The 27,726-nt window shown below is 43.2% G+C and overlaps 1 protein-coding gene across 1 annotated transcript; it reads left to right on the forward strand.

Annotated features, from left to right (window-relative positions):
- Positions 1 to 4,224: 4,224 nt before the first annotated feature.
- On the forward strand, positions 4,225 to 23,649 carry IGSF1 (immunoglobulin superfamily member 1; the record flags this gene model as incomplete). Its single annotated transcript, XM_080718940.1, is given in 21 exon segments — positions 4,225 to 4,305; positions 8,318 to 8,470; positions 10,311 to 10,401; positions 10,404 to 10,445; positions 11,008 to 11,289; positions 11,605 to 11,892; positions 13,845 to 14,129; positions 14,364 to 14,657; positions 15,190 to 15,468; positions 16,064 to 16,184; positions 18,053 to 18,123; positions 18,218 to 18,250; positions 18,631 to 18,921; positions 19,161 to 19,439; positions 20,218 to 20,505; positions 21,263 to 21,550; positions 21,743 to 22,030; positions 22,218 to 22,505; positions 22,624 to 22,902; positions 23,229 to 23,352; positions 23,514 to 23,649. Coding segments are annotated over 21 exon segments (4,281 nt in total).
- Between the last annotated feature and the right edge of the window lie 4,077 nt (positions 23,650 to 27,726).

A 27,726-nucleotide genomic window follows, 5' to 3' on the forward strand; every position in this document is an offset into this window, starting at 1 on the left:
TTTTGCATATCAATTAAATAGACCTCAGCTGTCAGCTCTTGAGCTTCTAGAGGAGAGGACAGAGAACATATCTGTGAGAAGAGACAAATTGCAGAGCTTCAGAAACACCTCCAAGCCAACAGAAGCCTCAGCTACAAGAATGGGGTAGGGGGAGAAAAATCCAAGCTACCTAAGCTTAAACGAGAATGGTGTAAACAAGCTTGGGAGCAAGCGAGAAGTACTGTGATGCCAAGAAAGAACAAGGGGCTTCAGAGGTTTCAAGAGCTAAGGCTGGCTGAGAATAATAGCAGCAGAACTCAAAAAAGAGCCAACATGAAGGAGCTGAAACTTACCACCCTGAAAGTGATGCAGGACCAGTGGACCTTTACAAAAGCACACAGGAAAACCTCATTGAGGCACTGATGGCGTAGCCCAGAAACTGCAAGCAATCCTGAGAGGAAAACTGCTGAATAAATATCATGGAGCAGAGATTAAGTACAAATGAGGACGAAAATTGAGTTTTGGCCTCAAAAGATTAAAATAGCTTTTTACAGTGCAAGAAAAGGTACCTTTTCTTCAAAACATATCAAGGCAGTATGATATGCAAGTGTCTGACATCCATGATGGTGCCAAAATGAGAGTAGCCTTGAAACCATTATTAAGGAAATTTTGGGGGGAAAATTTCCAATGTTAAACATAGGTCTCAACTTATATGCAGGGAGAAATTAGAGATTCCCCACTCAAATATACCTCTCAAACTAAAAATCCATCACACCAAATTATACAGTTCTTAAACTTAAGAGAAAATCATACTTGAATCAACCAGAGAAAAGAAATATTTTCAACAAGATAAAGATCGGGGAGACTGAGACAGGAGGATTGCAGGCTCATGGCCAGCCTCCACAACTTAGTGAGACCCTCTCTGAAAGTAAATAATAAAAAGTAGGGATGGGGGTGTAGCTCAGAGATAGAATGTCCCTGGGTTCCATCTACAATGCTGCAAAACAAGCAAACAAACATATAAATAAACAAAATAAAATAGGGCTGAGTGTGTAGATCAGAGCAGAATTCTCCTGGGTTCATTTTCCATTAACCCTTCCAAAAAATAAACCATGTAAAGATGGGCATTGGAAACTCTGGAAAAACAGCTGAGTTGCTGAGTTTAGAAAAAATCTGCTGAAGCTTTTGGGTTTGAAACCTTACACAAACACCAAACAGAGCAAACAAACTTTTTTAATTTGGAGAGAAGAGCCAAGTAGTTGACAGTCAAGATAAGTTCAAGGCATTTGTCACTAAAACTTCCAAGCTACATGCTTTCCCCAAAACAGCCACAGCCTGTGAGAAGGTGCTCCTAAAGATAAAGTGACAATATTGACTTGAATGCCAAGTTTCTTTATAGAATATACACCTAACTTTTATAATTGCAGTTTTGCCAGGGTGATTAATGGAAATGAAAGTAAAAATGTAACATTAGACTGAGTTGTTATACATATATGCTAATATCTATGGCTACCCACACATGTCTCTAAACATATACATGTATATGTATGTATACATTCATACATACATAGTACATAGGAAAGTAGCATAAGAATAATTAAAAAGAAAATTGGGATGAGAGAAGGATAATGAGAAGGAAGATGTGAATACAGAAAGATAGCAACTCAATGTGGGGGGTAGGAAGACATTGCAATATTATGGGTTAAATAAGAAAAATAATTTTGTCATCAATCCAAATGCAATTAACTATACAAAGAGAAAAGGAAATATCCCAAGTGCTGCATGCATGTGTGTTTCTATCACTTTGAGACTTTCTAAAATGTATATTTAAAATGAATTAATAAAATTATATAAAAAAATGAACAGGCTTGTATACAGAAAGTTGTTCCCCATCCTTTCTCATGGGCACCTAATTTTTTTTTTACTACATCCTAGGGCACAAAAGAAACAGAATTCTTCGAAGATGTACATGTACACTGAAATAAATGTCTGTTAACTGATATTTTTAGAAACAAATTGTAAGCTGGCATGGTGGTGCATGCTTGTAATGCCAGTAATTGGGAGGCTGAAACAAGAGGATGGCAGGTTCACGGCCAGCCTCAACTACTTATTGAGACCCTCCACAATTTACTGAGAACTTGGTTCAAAATAAAGACTAATATAGGGCTGAGGCTGTAATCCATAGGTAGAATACTCCTGTATTCAATCTCCGGTATCACAAAAACAAAAAAAAGAAAAAGAAAAAGAAAAGAAAAAGAGATTTTAAAAAGCAGGTTATGTTGCAGGGTTGCATTTTTAAAATGCTAATTTGTGTTGCTCTTGCAATTTAGACCTCTCTGTTTCACTTTATATTATTTGTTAATCATACAATAAATAGGATAAAAGAACCCAGTTGTTGACTTCTATACTTTTTTTGGACAGGTGACTAAAAGAAAATAGAAAGAGCTCAGTTGTACATTCCTGAGTGGAATACACTCTCTTCCTCCTCATCATCTCCCATACAAACCCCTATGATTCATACACACTGGAGGCAAGTCAGACTCAGAAACAGAAAAAGGATTTCCTGGCACTGGCATTTTGAGGCATCCTGCCCTGTGTGTGTGTTGGGGGTGGGGGTCATATGTAAAGTACTAGAAACGTCTCTGACTTCCTGGAGCTGAGACTACCTGCTTTCCTTCTGGAGTCACTGAGGTCATTGAGTATAGGGTGAGTGGATATGGTAATATGGTGCAGGCCACCATCAGAGCCCTCCTGCATTTTATAGTTCTATCTCTGAATGTCCCCTCCACCTGCCTGGTATTCAGGAGCACACTCTTGCTCATGTAAACACAAAGTATTTTCAGATGCCAGAAAGATTGTTATTTGGAGACAGTACCTTATCTTGTTGGTATGTGGTATGTGAGACAAACAGAACCCTGTGGTCCTGCTAGATTGGAGCACCAATACCCCATTCACTCTATGTACCCATTAACTTTAAGTTAAATTCACTCAGGTAATTGGAATGTTCATTTGCTCTAGGACAGACACCCAGAAGTCTGGTCCATTCAGGCCTCTTACGGCTCACAATAAGTGTTTTGATTAAATAATTTCTGATTCTGGTTTATTATTTGCATCTGATTTATTCCAAGAAGCTTCCAGCAGTCCTGAAAATACCCTCAATGTTAGCTTCTGCGAGTCTTTTAATGCCCAGACTGCCCTCTTCATCACTGAAATGCTTGACAAAGCATATGTTGAAACCCAAGCTAAGTAGAGTGGCCTCAGCATTCTCTTTTAGTTCTATCTTTTACTGCTTCAAATCTCAGCTTTCTATTCAGTCTCACTGCTGGAGTCTAATACTCCTCACTGTTCCACAATACCACTCTCTTGTCCCAGCTAAGGGCTCCCCTCATCTTCTCTATACCCTCTTCTCTCAAGCATAGTGGCTGTGACTGGCTGGAAAATGGAGATGGCAGTAAAACACATCATTAACCTTTGAATATAGAGAGCATTCCAGATATCTAACACATACCTCAGGTGGACTACCATTACTTTGACATGGGGACAGGGAGCAGAAAGTGGGGGCTTTCCATTCTCCTGACAGTGTCTTAAAATGATCAGGTGTCTTGGGTAGTTTGGAAAGTGTACTAGTGAAATTCACTGTCCTAAAGCATAAACCAGAAGAAAGTGGTTTGCTAGTAAATGTTTTCCTAAAAGGCTTTCTGGGGAAGGAGGGTGTCTGGTTTGTAATATTTGTTCATTGCATGGTGAAAACTTTCTGACCACGGCCAATTTCAAACTACTGCTGTGATGCCATTGAATGCTGGGTTAAGGTGAAATACATACATTTGGCTCTCCTGAGTCAGAGTTGATGAGCTCCAGCATTTCGCTGAAAAGAGGCCAGTTTTGTCCTGTACATCTCTTATTTAGGATGATATAAGACAGAGTAAAATGAATTTAAACTTCCTGCTTCCCTTCTTTACTCTGAGCTCCAAATTCTTAAAACTCTGATGCACTTTCATGCTCCCCAGGACAGCTTTGTAAAAGAGTTGCTCTCTTCTCTTTAGGCTGAGAGTTCTGGAGCTTAGAAACCCTGTTTGAAAAATAGTTTAGTCTCTACACTCTAATACACTCCCTACTCCAACATATACACTGTGTGCTCAATAAAATCTAGTGTCTGGTTGTGATCTCATAATCTGTAAGGGATGACGTTTTTGACAGGAATCTTCTTTCAACCCTAGTGCTCAGAGTCTGAAAGTAAGAAGGATTATGGTTCAGAAATATCTTCTGGTTCCACCACCTCAGAAGTGGGTGGTGAAGGTGGAAGATCCAATGGAAATGCAGATCAAGGTAATGCAGAATCAAAGGAGGCCTGGCCATTAGGAACAAGATTGGTAATTCTCCAAATAATCCCTGAAAAAAGAAAAAAGAGTTCTTTAATATCAACTAACTCTACAGTAATTAATCAGGAGAGAAAGCCAGTAGTGTGTGTGTGTGTGTGTGTGTGTGTGTGTGTGTGTGTATAAGACTTAGAGTCAGAGAGCCACAGGCCTGCTGGGTTCCTAATGGGGGAAGACCAGCAAAGTCAATGTCAAGACCTTCATTCCTTCAGAGTTCCAACCCAGCATTCCGCTGGCCTACACTCCTAGATTTAGAATATTGGGCCACTCAGCATTTCTTCAGAGAGTCTGGCCAGAGATCATTTCTCTTTCTGTAGGCTGCAAGGTTCAAAACCTACTAAGGCAGCCTACAGACAGAGGATCTGGCATCTTAATTGTCAGACATAGTTTGAACGAGGGGCTTCAGTGAAACCTGAATAATCCATCCCTTGAAGACTCTGCAATGTCCCAGAGAAAAATGAGAGAGTAAGAATACTCACCCACACAGCTCCAGGACCTTCTCAGGCTTCTACAGACAGATAAGGAGATTCTGGGCTCTAGATTCAGGCTGTTGGTCTAAGAGCACAAGCTTCCACCAAAAAATTTGCACATTGTTAACAGTGCATTTGATTGGTGCTTTTCCCATTTACGAAGCATTTTCACATCTCTGTGGAGTTTTCTTTGCTTTTTTTAGTTTAGTCGTATCATCCAAACTGGCCAATGCTGAGGCAGCACAGGGTAGCCATTCAGAATGCGGGACAAGATTTACAAACTTCCTACATTTTAATTCTAACTCTGCCACTTTCTGACTGTTTGGACCTTGGGCAATTTGCCTAATGGCTCTGTTTCAGATTTTTTTCTGTAAAATGGGGCTAAGAATGATAAGCTACTTGGAGGTGTTGCTATAGGGATTAGAGTTAAGATTTATATAATACTTAATCTCTGGTACTATCATGGTGATTTCTATATAAATGTTTTGAAAATCAACATGGATTATTCCACTCTGACAGATAATAATTATCACTACTATGTTAGAAGCAAATATCAAGTTAGTCCAATTTTGCTTCCTCCACATTACAAAAACACTTGCTCTACCTTCTTTCTATTCTATTGCAGTCCTGATTTAGACACATGGTAACAACAAACTAGTGCATTTTTCATACTGTCATGGCCTACTCACTGGTTTTTCTTATTGCAGCCCTCTCTGACTTTCAAGGCTCTTCTTTTACTGCCTCCTACTCATTTTCCATCATATGTTATCCTTAGACTACAGATCCTTTAAGAGAAAGAACCATCGTCTTCTCTGAATTGCCAGCCTCCTGTACAATGCCTGCACAAAGAAAGTACCAAGAAACATGTGTTGAATTAATGGCTTCTTGCTGAATCCCAGCTCCTAACATTTTCAGGGAAGTTTTTATTCAATCCTACCCCAAAACCTGCATGATAGTAAGTGCAACTATTCTGAGGTTTTAATATAAGCAAATGAAGCTTGGAGAGGTTAAATAAATTGCTGAGAAACACATGTTCATATGGCTATTCTAATCATATCATTACACAATAATATGCAGTGTATGTGGGAGCTGAGAATACCAGGAAGCCACAAGTGGTATCACCTGGTGCATGAAGATACAATATTCAATTGGCCCATTGAAAGAGCTGTGACTTTATTTTTTACAGTTTGTTGTTGAGTTAATGTACTTGTCACTAAATGATCTGCTTTTTTTTTTTTTTTTTTTTGGTGGTGGTACTCAGCTTCCTGGAAAACCTTCTATCTCCAGGCTACACTCCCAGACCTATTTTATATTTTTATATGGAAACAGAATCTCTTAATCCAGCAAGGCTGGCTTCAAACCAGCATTATCCTCCTGTCTCTACCTCCCAAGTCTGGGGATTACACGTGTGCGCCACCACGCCTGGCTTATCTGCTATTATTATTATATTTTTTTGCGGGTCTCGGGGTGGAACCCAGGGGCATTTGACCTCCGAACTACACCTCCTGCCCTATTTTTTATTCTTTATTTTGAAACAGGGTCTCACTGAGTTGCAGAGGGCCTCACTAAGTAGCTGAGGCTGTCCGCGATCCTATGGTCTCACCCTCACAAATGCTGGGATTACAAGCGGGCACCACCACACCCCACTTTATCTGCTATTTTTTATGAAGGTAAAAAATTCACATGTGCATAGAAGAACAATTGGCTATTTCTTAGCCAGTTGGTCCTTGATGTGGATATTTCTTACCAATTGGCCCGTGAGTCCTTTGGATCTTATACTTTACTCCCATCACATATTATAAGTCAGGAGCTTTGATTAGTATCTCATCCATACATTATCTTTTGTGTGTGTGTGTGGTACTGGGGTTCCTGGAAGCCCTTCTACCTCCGGGCTACACTCTCAGACCTATTTTATATTTTTATTTTTGGAAACAGGGTCTCTTAAGCCAGCGAGGCTGGAGTCAAACCTGCGGGATCCTCCTGTCTCTGCCTCCCAAGTGAGGAGATTACAAGTGTGCACCAGCATGCCCGGCCATACATTATCACTTTTAAAAGTCTTTGTGGTCAACAATTTGTGAAAGATTGGTCTATATTTTAAACTCAGGTTGCTTGCTCTACATTAGTCAAGGAAGGCTTTACAGGTTAATTACAATGGTTAGTACTATTAGTAGTACAACAGAAGCAGTTATCATTAATTGAGTATTTATTATGTGACAGATCTACTCTCCACTGAGTTTTACCTGTATAATCATGTGAATTAGGTTCTACTGTCATATTTCAAAGATGGAAAAAAGCACTCAGAGAATTTAATTCACTTCATTGAGGTCACACAAATATTGAATGTGGAACTGGAACTGAAATCTAAATTTGTAGGTCTCAAATTCTGTGTGCTTTCTTTTTTTTCCTGCGGTTCTGGGAATTGAACACAAATGCATTCTACTTCAGAGCTACACCGCCCCTCAGTCAGTCCTATTTTTCATTCTTTTTTATTTTGGAACAGGGTCTTACGAAGGTGCAGAGGGCCGCACAAAATAGCAGAGGGTGGCTGCAAACCCGGATCCTCCTGCCTCAGCCTCCCAAGTACTGGGATGACAAATGTGTGTGTCACCACTCCCAGCTCAAGCTGGACTTTGAAGATTGGCCAACTTATTTAACCCTTTCTGAATTTCAGTTTCCTAATCTGTAAAGTCAAGTCGACAGAAGAACAACTTATCTTGCAGGATTGTTGTAAGAATAGAAATAAATAAATACTATGGACTGGAAGCACATAGTAGGCACTTAAACAGTGGGGGTGATGTTAATGGATGCTCAAGGCGTTCAATGAGCACAGGATTATCTGAGATATCTTTAAAAGCACTGGGGAGGTGGAGAGGAGGATGTACAGCTCTGGCTGATTTTAGCTAGCCCTCTCCCCTCTAGCATACAGTGACCCAATGAGCCTCTGAGCGACAAGTAGGGGGCAGGGGCCTGAGTTCAGCTCAGATAACCTCTGCAGGGAGAGAGGTAAGGAGCTGGGAGGGGCATAGGCCCTCTGAGGTCTGCAGGTGAAGGGCTGAGTTGGTGGACTTAGGCTCAAGCAGCCCAGCGAGGGAGGGGCTGGGGCCGGGGCGGGCCGTGGGCAGGAGGGGGCGAGAGGGAGGCGGGGCTCGGAACCAGAGAGGCTGTCCTTAGACAGCTTTGCTCATGCCGGGCAGTTTGCTGCATCTAGAGGAGCTCACTGGAGAATCTCCAGCCTCCGAGCGGGCCTTCAACTACCGTAAGTACCTGCAAATGAGCGCATAGTCCAGTGGCTGAAGATTAATTACTGGCCACCCGATCCTAAACAAAAACCCGAAAGAGTCTTCCTGCTGTAATTAATTGCTGCAAATCAAATTGCTCTTCAGCCTGTCCCCCAACCCCCTTCATTCCTGCCTTTCTCCTTCTCTCCCCGATCCCAGCCCTGCCTCACTGGGAATCTCTGGGCACTGTAAATTCTTCCCTTTTCCTTCTCAGTCTTCCCTCCCAACCCTCACCGGAGCAGGTACCCTGCGGCGCCACTCGGAGCCCAACCGTTTTGATTGCTGGAGCCCTCAAAGCTATGCAGGGGGCGATCCATTAGACATTTTGGATATGTCACCCTCACAAGCACTGCAGCACTGCCTAAGGGTGGGGAAAAGTGCTTGGAATGTAGTGGGAGGGGAGGCTAAAATGGTTAAACAGACCAAGTTGGGGATGGGGGTGGGGTAGGATGAAAGGGCAAAATGGGCGTGGCCAATTAACCCGAAGCTTAGTGCTGTTGCCATGTTCCCTGGGCATAAAATTCATCATTTTGGCTGCATATAAATTGTACTGTTTCTTTAGTGATTGAAGAATGATCAGTTATGCTGAGAAGCCCAGTTTTATTGACTCCACTAAAGCCCCCAGGAGGCAACGACCCTGGTTTGGGGGTCCATGTGGAAAGGCTGGAACCTCAGATGGCATTTTTTGGGTAGGATCCCAGGGTGTACCTTTCCCTTGGCAATGGAACCTGCCTTCTCCCAAAAGATCCTGGCCCGGAGCCTCAGGGGAACAAAGCAACAGGGTGGCATCCAAGCCTTGGCAGGACCCTTAGAGAGGTGGGAAGAAGGGGTTGCAGGAATTGAGATGGCAGAAACATCTCAGGGCCTTAAGCCATTTGGATCTCCCCTTGGAAAAGCAAAAGAAACAACCATCTTTTCACATAATGTGAAACATCACAACAAAGTAAATAGATATTATTCCCCCTTTTAGCTGATAAGGAAAGTTTAGAGAGGATGAATGAGGCAGTCTTCAATACTGAGTGAGAAATGAAAAGTAGAACTCTGTCCACCTGTTCTCTATAGCCTAGATGTTTTAAAAAATGAATCCTCCCCCCTTGCCCCTTCAACCTGCTCATATTAGTACAGGACAAAGTTTGAGGCTCTGAATAGAGACTTAGCAGAGGAGAAATAGCTCGAGTTTGTAGGGTAAAGATACATCTGCCTTGAGGAAAGTTTACTGGAGGGGGTACAAAAATCAGACATTAATCATATATATATATATATATATATATATATATATATATATATATATATATATACACACACATGCAAGGCCTGTGGTTGATAGTGACTAGTGACTTTTGGAAAAATCAAGAGGCCTCCCTGAACGCAGACATTGTTGCTGCTATATTTCATAAAATTTCCAACAATTCTATTTCCCTTAGTGACAATGACCAAAACTGCTTAGAGGTAATAGGCACCAATGAATCATTTACACCTTGTATTAATTAAGTATAAGCAGCTTGACTGGCCAGCACCTATTTGAGTTGGGAGTACTGAAGTTTTGGGGGTAAGAGACAAGATGAAGAGTAATACCAAATCTGAGACATTTCATAGAAAGGAAAGTTTTCATGGCTGAGACAGCTGTGGGAGGCTGAGGAGGAGGACAAGGGCTGCCTTTGGAAGCTGAAACAGTAGTTTTAAAGCATAGGCCTTGGAGCTAAACATGGACTTGAATTTCAGCTTGAATATTTAGTGTTTTTTGATATAGGGCAAATTTCATATCCTCTCCAAGCTTCATTTTCCTCATCCACAAAATGGGAATAACAGGAATACCTCCTTTGCTAAGTTTTTGGAGGACTTGGGGTACATGTGTGTATATGTGTTTGTGTGTGTATGCACACCCATGCAAAGGCTTTGGAAAGGTGACACACCTCTGCCATATCCCCTATCCCATGGGGTTTCTGCCAGCCTATATCAGTTCACCTTTGGAGTTTCTGAGATCCCAAGGACAAATAGATATTTCAACAAAAGTGACATCCTAGATACCAACAAAGACCTATGGTTCAGGCATGGGGAAGTGAGGAAAGGGGACAAGGAGATGGAAGAGCAAGTGGTTTGGCTTGGCTGAAAAAGTAGAATGCAGGGTGTCAGATGCACTTAAGCAAACTACACTAAACCTTAAGAAGCAGGGCAAGTCCCCTGAGTAACAACAGTTCTTCTTTTAGATTCCACCACCTTCTGAGGGTCAAAAACCTTCAATACGTGGGGTGCATATCCAGCACCAGAGACCTGCGATCCTGGGCAGACCAGGGGAGGGGCCGTCATGCTGCGGTCATTCACTGTCTTGCTCTTTTGCATTCGTGAGTACAACAAATGGGTTGAGGGACAAGTGACTCTGTCATGACTTCCTCTATGTGCATATACCTTGGGGAGGGACAGGAGAATTGTAGGGCAGGGTGGAGACGAGGGGGCCCTCCTTCACCAGAATCTCTCTTTTCAGGGCTGAGTCTGGGCTCTCCATCCATAGGTAAGTGAATCCCACCCCCTCGAGGAACTTCCTTCCTGAATGACCCAAGGCACTGGTCTGCCTGAATGGCCCTGACTGTAACTGTCTTGATATCAAAGAATACAATTGAGCTGCTAGGGAACCAGAGCTTTTGTGACTCAGTTTTCAGTAGAAAAATGAAGAGCTGAAAGAAAGACAGTATACTTGCACTTTAGTTACCAAGTCATTGTAACCCCTTCAACAAGTCTGGGGTCCCTGACTTATACCCCACATGAGCAGACACTCCTATACTCAGGGAAGGGTGAAAGGAGTGATACGGGTTGGGGTGATTTTTAGGAACCCTATAGGATATTTTACAGGAGGGAGAGGGCTGGACTGCTCATATCTTTGTGATTTCACATTTTTGGGAATGACAGTGATGGAATCTCAGCCGGAGCTGTGGATAGAGTCCAACTACCCCCATGCCCCTTGGGAGAACATCACGCTTTGGTGCAGAAGCCCCTCCCAAATATCAAGCAAGTTCCTGCTGCTGAAGGATAAGACACAGATGACCTGGATCCGCCCTTCCTACAAGACCTTCCAAGTTTCATTCTTCTTGGGGGCCCTTACCAAGTTGAATACAGGTCTTTACAGGTGTTGCTACTGGAAGGAACCGGGCTGGTCAAAACCCAGTAAAATTCTAGAGCTGGAGGCACCAGGTAAAATATAGAGATACTCAAGAATAATTCCTAGCTCCTGGGGTTTCCAAGGAAGGGTTCACTTCATTCATTCATTCATTCATTCATTCATTCATTCATTCATCTCCAGTACAAGCAAGTATGCATTCCACAGTTAGTAAATTAGTGAAATTAGTGCCTACTATGTATTAGGTAATGTACAGAGAGGATCTAAACTCTGGAAGTATGTGTTGGGGGATGCCAAATAAGAATCATGCAGGGAAGCCTCATTTAAAACAGAAATCTCAAATGCTGCTTCCAGGGCAAGACTAATTCCAGATCATTCTTTTCTTCCAGGTCAGCTGCCCAAACCCATCTTCTGGATTCAGGCTGAGACTCCCCCTCTTCCCGGATGTAATGTTAATATCCTCTGCCATGGCTGGCTGCAGGATTTGGTATTTATGCTTTTTAAAGAGGGGTATGCAGAGCCTGTGGATTACCAAGTCCCAACCGGGACAATGGCCAAATTCTCCATTGACAACATGACACCTGAGAATGAAGGGGTTTACATCTGCCGCACTCACATCCAGATGCTCCCTACCCTGTGGTCAGAGCCCAGCAACCCCCTGAAGCTGGTTGTAGCAGGTGGGTGTGGCCATGGCTGCTGGCATCTGACAATTGTTATCCCTGGGATCATGGCTGGTTGAGCCAGGGTTTCTGATTTTGCTTTCTTTAACCAGTTCCTATACCCTGAAAGGTCCATGAGGTAGAGCCATTTGACATTTTACTGAGACACAAATTAGAATCACACATGCTCGCAAGGCAACTGTATGGGAACCAAACTTTTGGCTGGCAAGTGAGCCGAGGCAACACTCCAGCAACTTCAGCTCATCATACCTTTGTTGTTCTCTACTTGTTAAATATCATGCATTCATTAATCATCAGTATTTATTGAGCACCTAATATGTGCCAGGCACTGCAACTGCAATCTTATAAAGAGATTTTTTTTCAATTTTCAAGTGTGCATTCATTTGTGTGTGGTATAGAAATGTGTGATATGGAACAGATTGCTAGTGTTGGTGATTAAAAACAAAACAAAGATCAAAGAAAGTGACAATTTTCACTTTAGAAATGGCTTCATAAATTACTCTGGTCTTACATTAATAGAATCACTAAGGTAGCATAAAGTTCTAAACACAGCCAAAGGCTCCCAAAATGTCCAAATGCCAGACATATATTCCAGTCCAAACTCCTGCACCCCTTGATCTGGATGTTTCTAGATGTAATTGGCCATATTTGTTTTAATTCCTCCATCAAGTTAAATAGATTTGGGGAAAAAACATATATTGCTATATAAAAGTGCCCTAGATTTAGAAGTAGTAATCCTCGTTTCTGGTTTCACCTCTAACAGTGCCTCCCTGTGTGGTCTTGAGCAAGTCACTTTGCTTCTCTGTGGTTTGGTTTCCTCCACTCTAAAATGAGATAACATCTTTATCTGACCTATTGTATAATGCCTCTCTATGCCTCAGTTTCCTAATCTGCAAAGTTGGTATAAGAATAATGCCTACCTCACAGGGTTGTTGTGAGGATTTACCTAAATATAATTTGTACAGTGCCTGGCATATAAGTTCTCAATAAATGGTAGATATTAATTTTAATAATATAGCTTTTTATTGAGGGACAAAGAAAAAAAGACTGCCTATTTGAACTGTGTATATGGATTTGTTGTGCACATACCTTTCTGGCATAGATTCCACCAACACACACTTCTGCTGATACCTGCTCAACAGTATCCCCCACTAGGATCCCCACTAGTCTGTGAGCTTTTTTCAGGATGGGACTGTGTTCTTTACTCTTAGTACCCCTATATCTATCTGATACCTGACACTTCCTAAATGCTTCATGAGTGTATGATGGAGCTGATCCTTTCACAGTGGAGGGTGGGGGGTTACCTGTAATTGGGTGTGGGGTATGGAATGGCATGGGGTGAAATCTGACCTCATATTTTTCCTACAGTCGCATGAAAGAATGACCCACAGAAATGAGGATAGGGTATCATTAGTAGAGATTTCACTGGGCTGCAGATGTCTTAACCAAATCCTCTTTATTGGCTTCCTCCAGCTTCTTGGTGAAAGTCAGAACTTAAGTCTTTATTGGCTTCCTCCAGCTTCTTGGTGAAAGTCAGAACTTAAGTGAGCTTAATGTGTTCAAAAGATTTCCTTAATATGGTAGTAACATTCATGCTCTTAAAAGATGGAACCGAAGTCATTTTCAAAGGTTCACTTCTGCAGATGGTTGGAATAACAACATTTTTCACTTCAGGCACCTGAAGATAAAGGGAATTTGCATGTAGCTATTCTACTGAGACACATACATACACATAATTAGAGATCAGTGGAGCAGGTAGGTTCTGGCAAGTGAGGGGCATACATGAACCTACCCCCTTTGTTACATCCTAGAGGAAGCAGAAACTCAAGAAAGGGAGAGAGAGGAAAAGGCAAACTTCAGCTACTACATCTTGTCCAAATAAATTAGGAATGTAAAAGAATAATAAGGCATCATCCTACCTCTAACTTCGAGGTCTCTTCACTTTCTAGGACTCTACCCCAAACCAACTTTGACAGCCTATCCTGGGCCCATCATGGCACCTGGAGAAAGCCTGAATCTCAGGTGCCAAGGGCCAATCTATGGAATGACCTTTGCCTTAATGAAGCTTGAAGACTTGGAGGAGTCCTTTTACCATAAGAAGCCAATAAAAAATGAGGCATACTTCCTCTTCCGTTCTCTGAAGATCCACGACACTGGGCATTACCTCTGTTTTTATTATGATGGCTCATATAGGGGCTCTCTCCTTAGTGATGTCCTGAAAATATGGGTAACTGGTAAGAGAGGGGTATGCTATGGAACCTCTGTTAGGGGATAAGGATATAAAACTCCCTCTAGAACTCCTAGAGAAGCTAATCATGCACTCAGGGCCAACAGTGGAGCAAGGAGTGCAATTCATAGACAAATCTGGGCTTAGGCAGGGATTTGACAAGGGTAGACTTGAGAAAAAGAACTCTAAGTATCAGGAAGTTGAAAAGCAGACCATGTCTTTATTTCGGGTCTCATCCTAGATACTTTTCCCAAGACCTGGCTACTTGCCCAGCCCAGTCCTGTGATCCAAAGGGGTCAGAATGTGAGCCTGCATTGCCGTGGACCAGTGGATGGAGTGGGGTTTGCACTTTATAAGAAAGGAGAAGACAAACCAATTCAATTTTTGGATGCCACCAGCATCAGTAACAACAAATCATTTATCCTCAACAATGTGGCCTACAGTGATGCTGGCATCTATAGCTGCCACTATCTTCTCACCTGGAAGACCTCAATTAGGATGGCAACACACAACTCAGTGGAGCTCGTGGTTGTAGGCAAGTGCTAACAATTTTTTGTTTTTTTTTTATCACTGCCCTATTTGTTTTTAAACACAATTACAATATTCTAAGAAGTAGCCCCCAGTACTTGGGAGGCTGAGACAGGAGGATCACAGATTCTAAGCAAACCTTAGCACCTTAGCAAGGCCCTGTTTCAAAACAAAAAATAAAAAAGGGCTGAGGGTATAGCTCAGAGGTAGAATGCTCCTGGGTTCAATCCCCAGGACTGATGATAGATAGATGATAGATAAATGATACATAGATAGATGATAGATAGATGATAGATAGATGATGATGATGATGAAGATGATAGATAGATAGATAGATAGATAGATAGATAGATAGATAGGAACAAACTTGTGTCCCTTTACATGGTCTTGTGTCTGTGAGCATGGTCAAGTTTGGAAGCCCTAATGAAGTAGAAGTGGAGAGGGAGAGAAGATGAAATAAAGGGCTCAGAAGCATTTGGTGAGAGAGAAGGTATGTGGTCTGAGGTTGCATCTAACTCTTGTCTCTGGATTGGTTTCAGATCAGCCCCCCAAACCTTCCTTGTCAGCTTGGCCAAGCACTGTATTCAAGCTAGGCAAGGCCATCACCCTCCAGTGCCGAGTGTCTCATCCAGTGCTTGAATTTTCTCTGGAATGGGAAGAAAGAGCAACATTCCAAAAATTCTCAGTAGATGGCAACTTCATCATCACCAATGTTGAAGGAAAAGGCATAGGGACCTACAGTTGCAGCTATCGTATAGAGGCACACCCTAACATCTGGTCACACCGCAGTGAGCCTCTGAAGCTGATGGGACCGGCAGGTGAGAGGGTCACTCTTCCTAGAAATGTCCCTCCAGACTTCTGGCACCCCAGAGCAGTGCCCCAAGAAAGGTGTGAGAAGGAAAGTAAGGGACTTGGAAATCAGGCTTCATAGATGGGGGCACCTTTTCCCTGGAGTGGTCTAACAGTCAATTGAGCCAGGCGTGGTGGTGCACGCTTGTAATCCCAACATTTGGGAGGCTGAGACAGAAGGATCACCGTTTGAGGCCAGCCTCAGCTACTCAGTGAGGCTCTTTGCAACTCAGTGAGACCCTGTTTCAAAATAAAAATAAAAAATAGGGCTGGTGGTGTAGATCAGAGGTAGAATGTCCCTGTGTTCCATCCCTGGTACCATGAAAATAAATAAATAAATAAATAAATAAATAAATAAATAAATAAATAAATAAACAGTCTAATGAAAATAGCCATCAGGATACTTTGAGGGCTCCCCTTCTCCTTGAAAAGAAAGGCCACTTCTATCTCGCCTCTTCAATAGGAGCACGCTTGATGACGAGCTCCCTCTCCACTGTGAATATTTTCATGTTGCTCTGCCTCCATCATCCCCCTATCCCTGATTCTGGTCTTCTCTGGCCACAGGTTTTCTCACCTGGAATTATGTTCTGAATGAAGCGATCAGGTTGTCCCTAATCGTTCAGCTCGCTGCCTTGTTACTGGTAGTGCTGTGGATAAGGTGGAAGTGTCGGAGGCTCAGAATCAGGTAATTGTCTTGTCCCATCCCCCCGTTTTCCACCCTGAGACCAGGTTCTCCCAGTCTCAGAAGTTGGTTGTGTTACAGTTGAAATGAGCCAAAAGGGCACCCCCAAGTTCCATCCCCCTCTACCTTTGAGGCTCAAGAGACAAGACATTCTCACCCCAGATGATTCTTTTGCCGTACAGAGGGGTTCATCACCCAAGCCACAGGGTGTAGAAATTCACAATTCTCAGAGGCTGGAGAACTGCAATTGCTGACCTACCCCTCCTAAAAGTTGCCCCCAAATCATACCACCCCTCCTGCATGATGCCTGTGTACCTGAGTTAACTCAGTCTGAACTTTTTCCATTATAAGAACCCACACTCTCTCTCAGGTGGTTATCCAACTTTCCTCCCAACTTTTCCCCTCCCCCTAACTCTTAAGGGCTCAAGATGATTGTGGCCCATTCTAGTTGCCTTAGAAATCAGTCTCTCTGTCATTATGGCCTCCAACCACCTGTGGAGGGCATCTTAGGAGTATAATTTTGATCTGGCTGAGCATCTTATGAGCCAATGGATGGAGCTAGGGGAGTCAGACCCAAAAATAGCCGGTCATATAGGTTCTCCTATCATTTACTTTGATCCTTCAGCATCTTCTGGGCCATCCACCTCCCTCCTTGATCCCTTGGCTTGTTTTGGGCCACTCCACTTGAGAATGAGAAGTGACAGCTCCTAAACTGGTGGTGGCCTCACCTCCCAAATGCTTTGCCCATTTCCCTGAGTCCCTGCTTCTAGCTGTACCCATCTGCCACTGAGATCACAGCCCTTTGTGCACCTGGGAGTATTCAATACACAATGGGTGATGACTATGATTATGTGTGTCTGTGTTTTCCCCTGGTAACAGAGATATAGAGTGCTTGGGTAACGACACAACAGCCACCTGAGGCATCTGCACAAATCACCACCTTTCAGTTTTCAGAAGGCTTCAGTGGAGTTCAAGTTCTAGTTCTTCCGAGCTTCTGTCCTGTGTCTCACACACATTACTATGACCTCTAGGCCAGGGGTTAGAAAAATGTAGCAGCGTGTGTGCCACTCCAGCCCAGAACCATTGCATCAAAGAATGAGATCAGAAGTCAGATTTCATAGAAAGCAGCTCAAAAGGCATATAATCTCCTCACAAGTAAGGGGGTGGAAGCCAACAGTGTTTGCTAAGTAAAAATTGTCAAGTAGATTTTGGCTGCATATCATCTAATTCAACAGGCCCTGCGCCCAAGCTCAAGGCTGCTGCATATTTGCAGTGATTATCTGGCTTGGGGGAGGGGGGCACCACTCTCTGACAAGCTTAGCTCAGCAATGACAGTCTTCCAGTAATTCATCACGGCTGCCTAGGCAACCCTTCCATAACAAAGGCAGGTGAGGCAGGTCGGTCTGAGGACCAATACTGCCATAATAACAACTGCTTCCAAAGTTAAACTTGATGAGTGAGAAATACTCAAGATTTCTCCCTCCCCCCACAACACCCACCACCCAGAGCTGCCAGTCACTCAAGCTGAGCTCCAGGGGTTCTGAAAACTAGAACAAACAAAAGCAGTTTCCCATCTGACATCTCAATTCCAGCAACAGCCCAATCAGGAAACATGGGGAGCTGATATATGATATAGGCTGGGGAGGAGTGAGGGGCGGGGACACAGGTCATGAAAGAGCAAGGAGTTTTAAGGTGGTTAGGTCCTCAAATATAAAGGCCACCGATGGCAGAAAAGATCACATCCCATTATCCTGGCCATATCCAATCCCCATTGGGTAGAGAGTGAGCCAATGACATAAATTGCCGCCCCCTTCTCTCCGCCCTCCCTGTAATCCCAGCAACTCCTCTCATCTCTTTTCTGGTCTCGCTAGAGAAGCCTGGTTGCTGGGAACAGCTCAAGGCGTCACTATGCTGTTCATAGTCACAGCCCTTCTCTGCTGTGGTGAGTACAAGGGGGTGGGGAAGGGGTCTGGGTAGGAGGCCAGGAAGAAGTTCCGTGGAGGGCAACAGAGCCCTGAAAACAGTTTCTATTGCAGGACTATGCAGTGGGGTATTGACAGAAGAGACTGGTGAGTTTTCCCCTGCTCCAGACTGGGACATTCCTCTCTGGAGATCTGAAATAACTACAGAGTGTCAGTGTCAGTGGCCAGAGAGTGACTTGTTGGGAGGGAAGGACAGCCAAGAAGGGGTACTTGCTAAAGCTGCTGGCAAAATTCAGCCTCCAACTCTGCCATTCTGCCTACAATGTCGCTCTGCTTCTGCACTTTTCTGAGGCTCAGCTGAAACCTCTTCTTTCCCCTTCCCTTGCACCTGAGAAGGGAAAGACGGAAAGAGTTGGGAACTGGGTAGAAAGGGTAAGTGGGCATTGTGATCTGGGTAGGGGGTTCAAGGGCAAGGAGAGTAGGGAAAAGAGGAGAGAGGATGGCTTTATTAACTCTGCTGTTTCTAGAAATAATCATGCCAACTCCTAAGCCTGAGCTGTGGGCAGAGACAAACTTCCCTCTGGCTCCCTGGAGGAACTTAACCCTGTGGTGCAGAAGCCCTTCTGGCTCAACTAAGGAATTTGTGCTGCTGAAGGACGGCACCGGGTGGATAGCTACTCGGCCGGCCTCAGAGCAGGTCCGGGCTGCCTTCCCCCTTGGTGCCCTGACCCAGATCCACATCGGGAGTTACCACTGCCATTCATGGGAGGAGATGGCTGTGTCGGAGCCCAGCGAAGCTCTGGAGCTGGTGGGGACAGGTAAGTAAAGGCAGAGGGTCCCTCTGAAGTGACCCCCAGCGCTCCTGGGCCCCCAGTACTATAGAGGGAAAGAGAACAGGCACTGGGCTGGGGGAGGGGTGAAGGGAGAATGAGAGGAGACTGACAGGAGGCGAATGGCTGGCCCAGGATAAATTTCTGTTTTGCTGATACAGTGACTCTGAGTGTTCCCTCTGGACATCTCCAAACTTCTGACTCCTCTTCCACCCCTTCTTTTCCAGACATTCTCCCCAAACCTGTCATTTCTGCTTCTCCCCCAATCCGGGGACAACAACTGCAGATCCGGTGCAAAGGATGGCTGGCAGGCATGGGGTTTGCTCTGTATAAGGAAGGGGAGCAGGAACCTGTCCAGCAACTTGGCGCCATTGGTAGAGAAGCCTTCTTTACAATTCAAAGAATGGAGGATAAAGACCAAGGCAATTACAGCTGCCGCACACACACTGAAAAGCGCCCCTTCAAGTGGTCTCAGCCCAGTGAGCCCCTGGAGGTTGTCATTAAAGGTAAAGCTGAAAAGAGTGTTGTGAGGAAGGAGGAGAAACTAAAAACTAAGCCCGGTCAGACACTCCTTTCCCCAGGGCTAACTTTGCTGCTGGTTCTAGAGCCTGTATCCAATCTTAGAGCCAGGCAGGCGTGGCACTGGGAGTGCCAGGGCCTCTGGCTGCATGATATTAATAGCCATAATTGTTATTAATAGCTTGGGTTTGTGGAGGGTGATTTAATTTTTCTAATTATTTACCCATCAATTCTCTCATTTAACTATACAGCAATTCTTCAGGGGAGGTAAAGCAGGTACCATTCCTCCTTTCATTCAAATGGGCAAACTGAGCCTCAGTGAATTAACAAAGCTCCAGTGAAAGGTCACCTTTTTCATGAACTTTGATTGTTTGCCACAGTGATCATGAGGACTCATTTACAGGCAATGAAGGACATGGGTATTGAGTCCCTGTGTGTGAGAATTTTAATTGTGCAGGGCATTGTGGTGTACTCCTGTATCACAGGACTTGGAGGCCAAGACAGGAGGATTGCAGGTTCAAGGCCAGCCTCAGCAACTTAATGAGGCCCTCAGCAACTTAGTGAGTCCCATTTTCAAGAGGAAAATAAAAGAATGGCTGGAGATTTAGCTTGCAGTTACAAAGCCCCTGGTTTCAATCCCCAATTCTGAAAAATAAGCACTGTAGAAGGCCCAGCAGTTTCCTAGAATCATTATTTTCTTGCTTGCTTTCCCCCCCTGACTTTGGTTTTGTGTTGTGTGTATGCACGTGTATGTTTTCCTTCTAGAAATGTACCCCAAGCCATTCTTTAAGACACGGGCCAGCCCTGTGGTCATCCCTGGAACCCGAGTGACTTTCAACTGCTCCACCCCCCACCAGCACATGAACTTTATTCTTTACAAAGATGGCAGCGAAATAGCATCCAGTGACCGCTCTTGGACTAATCCGGGGGCCAGTGAAGCTCACTTTCTGATCATCTCGGTGGGCACTGGTGATGGAGGAAACTACAGCTGCCGCTATTATGACTTTTCTATCTGGTCTGAACCCAGCAACCCTGTGGAACTCGTGGTGACAGGTCAGGAAGAGAGAAATCCTGGAGGAGGTGGTGCCAACCTTGCAACAGCAGGGCTGTTGTGGGGAGAGGAAGAAATGTTTCTTCTGCGAGACACTGCAAAAGTGCTTAGAACAGTGCCTGACACATGGTGGCAAGTTCAAGTAGGATAGTTACTCATATTATTATTAGAGAAAGAAGAGAGAGGGAGACAAAGGAGAGAAGGGAGGCAAGTCATTTGCTTCTGAGGAAAGAAGTGAGATGAAATGTTAGAACCAAAAGCCTAGCTCGACTTGCCCTATTTCTGAAATCTTTGTGGCTTGGCCTTGAGCATTGGGCTCAGTGTTCACTTTTTCTTTTGCTAGATTGTCAGAGATTGGTGGGATGGATGGCCTTCAGAGGACAGGAGAAGACCTTGAAGTGTCATTTGCATGTTATGCAGCCATTACAAATGGTTGTTTTCAAAGGCTCCCAAATATCATAGAAAATATGTAGAATATAAAATTAAATGAAAAATATCAAACTACCTATCTGTGAATACAACAGGATGACAGTTATCTAAAGAGTTATAACTTCATAGAACTGGTCATTTACAGAAAAAAATAATAGAAAATATGTTAAATAATTATCTTTGAGTTGGTGAAACTGGTTTCTGAATTTTTTTACTGTATTTTATAATTTCCTACAATAAATATATTGTTTCTTACAATAACAGTATGAAAGATATTTGCAGAACACAAATGGGTGGACCTCTCTCATGGTGTTATCTCTTTAATTTCAGAATTCTACCCCAAGCCCACTCTCCTGGCACAACCGGGTCCAGTGGTACTTCCTGGGAAGAATATAACCTTGCGCTGCCAGGGGATTTTCCAGGGTATGAGGTTTGCCCTCTTACAGGAGGGAACCCAGACTCCCATAAAGTTCCAGAGTGCCTCAGGAGACTCAGCTGACTTTATCCTCCACGCTGTCAGAACAGAAGATTCTGGGAACTACAGCTGTATTTACTACGAGACAACCATGTCAAACAGGGGCTCATATCTCAGCCTGCCCCTTACAATCTGGGTGACTGGTAAGGACAAACAAGATAGGGGACTGAGTCATAGGCAATTGATTGGGACATGAATTAAGGAGGGTAATCCCTCCTGAAGGCTCAGCTAAGACATGGAGGGAAAAAATCATATCCAGGAAATAGAAAAAGGGTTAATTCAGAGAGTTACACATTGCCATATTCACCACTCTCCATCTTTTTTTCTCTTTCTAGAAATGTTCCCCAAACCATGGCTGTTTGCTGAGCCCAGTTCTGTGGTCTCCATGGGGCAGAATATTACTCTCTGGTGTCAAGGGCCAGTCCGTGGAGTAGGGTACATTCTGCACAAAGAAGGAGATGCCACCTCAATGCAGCTCTGGGGATCTACCAGTAATGATGGTGTATTTCCCATGACAAATATATCTGGCACTAGCATTGGGCGTTACAGCTGCTGCTACCACCCTGACTGGTCCAGCTCCATCAAGATACAACCTAGCAATGCACTGGAACTCATAGTCACAGGTAAGAGCTGGGGCTTTGTAGTGGGCATGGTAATGTAGGAAAGAGGATAGACTGACCCTTGGAAGATAATTTTCAGGAAGCTCAAGGCAAGCAAGCTACAGTATTTTCTCCTTATTAAACAGAGACTCCAGAGCTGATGCCCTGGAAATGGGTCTCTTATCTCTGACTAGGAGTTCATTTCTTTCAGGCTTACTCCCCAAACCCAGCCTATTAGCCCAGCCTGGTCCCATGGTGGCTCCAGGAGAAAATATGACTCTTCAGTGTCAAGGAGAGCTGCCAGACTCAACATTTGTCCTGTTGAAGGAGGGTAACCGAGAGCCCTTAGAACAACAGAGACCAAGCGGGTACAAGGCTGACTTCTGGATGCCAGTGGTGAGAAGTGAAGATTCTGGAATCTATAGCTGTGTTTACTATGTGGACTCTGCTCCCCTTGCAGCTTCAAATCACAGTGACTCCCTGGAGATCTGGGTGACTGGTAAATTCCTGAAGACTTTATTAAGCATTTAGTATAGCTTTTAGCAGTTTCTAGTAACAGAACAAAAAGCTGGGGTTGGGACTACTTTTATTTAACTTTGTATTCTTTTTGGTTTCAGATAAGCCCCCAAAACCCTCTCTATCAGCCTGGCCTAGCACCATGTTCAAGCTAGGGAAAGACATCACTCTGCAATGCCGAGGGCCCCTGCCAGGTGTTGAATTTGTTCTAGAACATGAGGGAGAAGAGGCACCTCAGCAGTTCTCAGAGGATGGAGACTTTGTCATCAACAATGAAGAAGGAAAAGGCATTGGTAACTATAGCTGTAGCTACCGCCTCCAGGCCTACCCTGATATCTGGTCAGAATCTAGCGACCCTCTGGAACTCATGGGGGCTGCAGGTAAGAGTATAATTCCTCCACTAGGGGTATTGGCATGGCACATCTGGGATCCCAGGGACAGCTTCCATAGAGACAGCACAGATCTGAAGAGAGGAGGATCTGGGAAGGTTGGACCTCAGGTTCACTTAAAGATAGAGAGCAGGATTCTTTCAAGCACCTCCCCCCTCCCCTTAAGAAAGTAAGGCTGCTGGCCTCTGACCATACTTTCTGCAATCCATCTGTGGCTCTCTCGTGATTCTGGAAGAGTAAGGAGCAACATGAGAGGAAGGGGAATATACAGTTGCTCACCTCCATAGCTGTTTATTCTCCTCTTTTCTGTATTACAGGGCCTGTTGCTCAGGAGTGCACTGTAGGTAACATCGTGAGAAGTAGCCTGATTGTGGTGGTTGTGGTAGCCTTGGGGGTGGTGCTGGCCATAGAGTGGAAGAAGTGGCCTCGACTTCGAACCAGGTAAATGCTCATCTCAGTCTCCTTCTGGACATTGAGTGCAGCTGGACAAACAATGGTTCAAATATTCCTCTATGCTTTGTGTTATCCCCTGCCAACTCTCAACTTTTTTGAGGTCAAATTTCTGGATCCTCCCTTACACATGTCTTTTTTTCTCTCTACAGGGGCTCAGACACTGAGGGGAGAGATCAAACCATGGTCCTTGAAGAGTGTAACCAAGAAGGAGAACCTGGTACCACCAACAACTCTCCCTCATCAACCTCTCAGGGAATCTCAGTGGAGTTGCCAGTCCCAATATAATAATCTCCTTTACAAGAGATTTCCTTTCCTCCCTTTTACCCTCAGACACCTGAAACTCTAATTGGTTACCCTCAACGTTCGCACCATCTACTGCCTCTGACTTCTAATCACCTGAACTGAATGAAGAGTACTTTGGGAGATGCAAGCTACCCCTGGGGCAAGATGTTTCCAAAAGAAACATCTATATTAGCGGTTCCTAACCCCTAAAGTTATACTTCTCATTGTACTGATTTACTGGTGCATGATATTCTATTAAAATGTATTCTTTTGAATAAAGAGAGTATTTACTGTTTAACTGCAAAAACTATGGCACTGGTTGTCCATTTATTGCTTGTCCACTTACGACTTAGCAGAAATGGAAGATTGGAGCCTATCTTCATATCAAGAAAATAAGACATGGTCTACTAATATAAAAAAGGAGTTCAAGTTTGGGGTGGGTAGAAGGAGGGCTCCAAAATTGCACTTCACCATTTGGTTTTAAGAAGTGATCCCTGAACAGATTACCCTTCTGTTCTTCCATCCTATCATTAAATGAATGAGTTAATTAATGGCAATTTCTATCCAAGTTGAGTCCTAGGAGGACAAACACCAAACTCACACTATTTTCACCATGGTAGAACATTTCCTCTCATACAGCATGTTTTTTTTTTCCTGCAGAACTTCAAAACCAGAGAGGTGTGTTTTGTGACTGTTACTAGTAATCACAGGGTATAAATTAATTCATTCTTAAGTGTGAATAGTTGATAAAAGCTTATCCTTTGTCCCCCTAAAGAAGGCTTTATCTTCCCAAAGGTATGGACCTCTAGTGACAGGACCTCAGAGAGTAAGTAAGTAACACGTGTGGTTTAGAGCAATAGACCTCCTGGTATCCCCTGTCAGGATCTCAAAGGGGGGACTTCTTATTCTCCGCCTCTGACCCTTCTACTTGTATCATGATGCCCTTTGATCCATGGGTAGGAATTCAGAACACATTAGGGGGGGGTGGATTCAGGAGGTAAGCTTACCTTATTCCTTGAACCTTGTACAAGACCTCAAAAGAATTAATCTATGGCTTCCAGAAGAGGTCATGACCTCTATAAACATGACCCTAAAGTTCCTTGCTGTTTAAATCTAAGTAAACACTGTTTTTAGAGTAGAACAATATGCCAGGGTCTAGAACACGATAAGTTATCTATACCTGGTTACAGTAAAGTTTAGAAAGCAATTCCTATATTCTTGCATTAGAAAGCTTATTTACCCAGTATATTAATGAAAAAATGCATCCTATTTCTCTTAATCCTTAGAGAATGAAACACTTTGAGTATTATAGATTAAGTTATATTAATCTCTTTGGAATGTAGAAGTACAAAGTCTCACTCTCATTTCCATTTGATGAGATTCTATTAGTTGCTTATACTAATTTATTTTAGCATTTCTAAAAATTACATTTCAATAGTGCTTATACATTTGAATTTATCCAAGCCTAATTGTTGCTTTGTGCCAAATACCATTCTCTGCCTTCGAACTCTGCAACCCTAACCTTCAATCAAACTGTACATTTTGACCACTGGAAGAAGGCCCATCCTTGGTCCTTGATTTTAGGTTAAAATTTCTTTGATCAGGTCCAATCTTTTTTTCTGATCTTTGGATGTTGCAAAGTATATATTTTCAAGGCTAGTGATAGGGCCCTACAAAATAGTAAGTCATTGCTTGGTTGCTGTAGCTGTTCACCAAGGGAAAGAGAAATGCAAGAAAATATCAGAAAGCCAAGGACTGGAGTTTAGAGAAACCTCGTAATTAGGAAAGCAGGAGAAATACTAGACAAACATTACAGAAAAGACACTTGTAAAATCCAAACATTGAACCTGGGGTCTCCTGTGTCAAAAATGGTCACAGATATACATTCAAGCAGAGAAAACTGATAAACCAAAAACAAAAATATCCTGACTGGTCTGTTATTTACCTTTCAAAAATCACATGATATATACCGTCTGTTCACTTAGAGAAGTGAGTTATACACATATTAGGAAAAAAATAGTTGTCAATTAACTGCGAAATACTTAAAGACAAAGAGTGTTTTTTTAATTTAACTTTCCTACTTGCTGTCAGAGATATCTCAATGAATTAAGTATCTATTTATAATGCAGAAGTCGTCACAAACTATCTCAGTGAATTAAATATCTATTTATAATGCAAACGTAGCTTGTTGCTGACAATTCTCCACATGGTATGTTTTTTTCAACCTGGTTGCCATGGGAATCAGTCCCTTTACCCCTGGCTGGCCTCTAATCATCAGCCCAGCATCAGGTAATTTCTGGAAAATGGAATCTCAATTAGAGTGGAATGAACCTTTAAGAGTAAAATTTGTTTCAGGAACTCCAGGAAGAAAGGACAAAGGCCTCACATAAATTTTAGAAAACAAATGTGAATTCCCCTGATCCTTGCGTTCCCACGCCTTTAGCTTCAGCATCTCAGCTACAAAGACCATCAAAATATCACAGTAAAGGATCCATCCACTACAGGATCTCTTTTATAGAAAAGCTGACAGGTAAGCACACAGCCTCTTCTGGCACATCTCCAAGGACAGGGAACTCACCACTTCATGAGGCAACTTGAAAATCACAAATTGTCCTATTGATCCTACATTGTCTCCGTGTTTTTCCTTCTTACTTACTGGTTCTAATTCTACCTGGTTTGCAACCAAGATCAAACCTACTTCTTATGCATAATGATTTCACAAAGTTTGGCCAATGGAGATTGTTCTTAAGTCCACAAGATTTCATGCAGAGGCACTCTCAGAGTTTGGCCAACATTTGATTGCATTTTTATTGTCAACTCTCAAGTATCCAGACCCAGAAATGGCAGAATTTATGCCTAACCCACTCTTGCCAAATTCAATGGGAGCAGCACTTGGATCCATTTTTTATATCTATTTATTCCACAAATATTTGTTGGCTGGCTTCCATGTGGCAGACACTGTTGTGGGCACTAGAGACAGCAGTGTGAGAAATGAGTACCAACCCTTGCTCTTCTAGTGTGGGAAACAGATAAGTAATATAATTGGGAAATTTGATATGGAATATTCTGTGGTGACAAATGCAAGGATAGAAAATAAATCAGAGAAAGAAGACACAGAGGTACATTTTGTGGTGATATTGCCAAGATTTTAGAAGAACAGGTGAGAAGACCTCACTGAGAAAGTGACATTTGAGTTACAATTTAAAGGACATGAAGGAACATGTCGTGCAGATATGTAGGTTGCGGTCAGAGGTAGCAGCAGGTGCAAAAGCCCTGTGACAGAAGAAGTGCCAGCTGCTCTTTGGAGCTATGAGTGGGCTAGTGCGGCTGCAGCAGAATAAGGAAGGAGGAGAGGAGAAAGAGATGAAGCCCTAGAGGGGATGGGCTCTAAGCCAGGAAAGACCTCGAAGGTCTTGTAAGGATTTTGATGTACACGCTGAATGAAATAGGAAGCCACTAGAGTTATATTTAAATCGGGCCATGTACTCTTCTCTGTGGAGAGCAGCCTGAGGGGACAAGGATGGAAACAGAAATCCACTAAGAGAGTGCTATAAGCTCTGCCTTGCAGAGGCTGTGTCAGGCCAGAACATAGCAGAAGAGGCAGTGAGAAATGATGGGTTTATTGATATAGTTTGAGGAAAGAGCCAACAGGATTTGCTGACAGATTGGTTGTGGGGTGTGCTCTGTAAATGTTACCAATTGAAGGACGAATGGTTTCAAATATTCCTTTAGTGTTTCCCTCCCTTGATTCTCCTTATTTCATTCACAATAGATTTTCAGTGCTTTCCAACACAGATCACCCACCACTTCTGCAGTTTGTCAATAAGTATGTCATGATACATGCAGAAACATCACAAGCAGAATACAGTCCCTCATTTCTGCAGGTACCTGGCCAGTCTAGAGTACAGAGAACAGCAAAATGATTACTTTCTGAGATCTCTATCCACTATTGCTAATGCGATGTACAATTATATTAGTCCTTGGACAGCCAGATCACACTATTGGCTCATAGGAAACTTGTGGTCAACTAAATCCCACAACTCATTTGCACACCATCTCTTGCCAGTTTAAATTCGTTCT

Source organism: Muscardinus avellanarius (genome assembly GCF_963383645.1).
Source record: "Muscardinus avellanarius genome assembly, chromosome: X".
Classification (NCBI taxonomy): Eukaryota; Metazoa; Chordata; class Mammalia; order Rodentia; family Gliridae; genus Muscardinus; species Muscardinus avellanarius.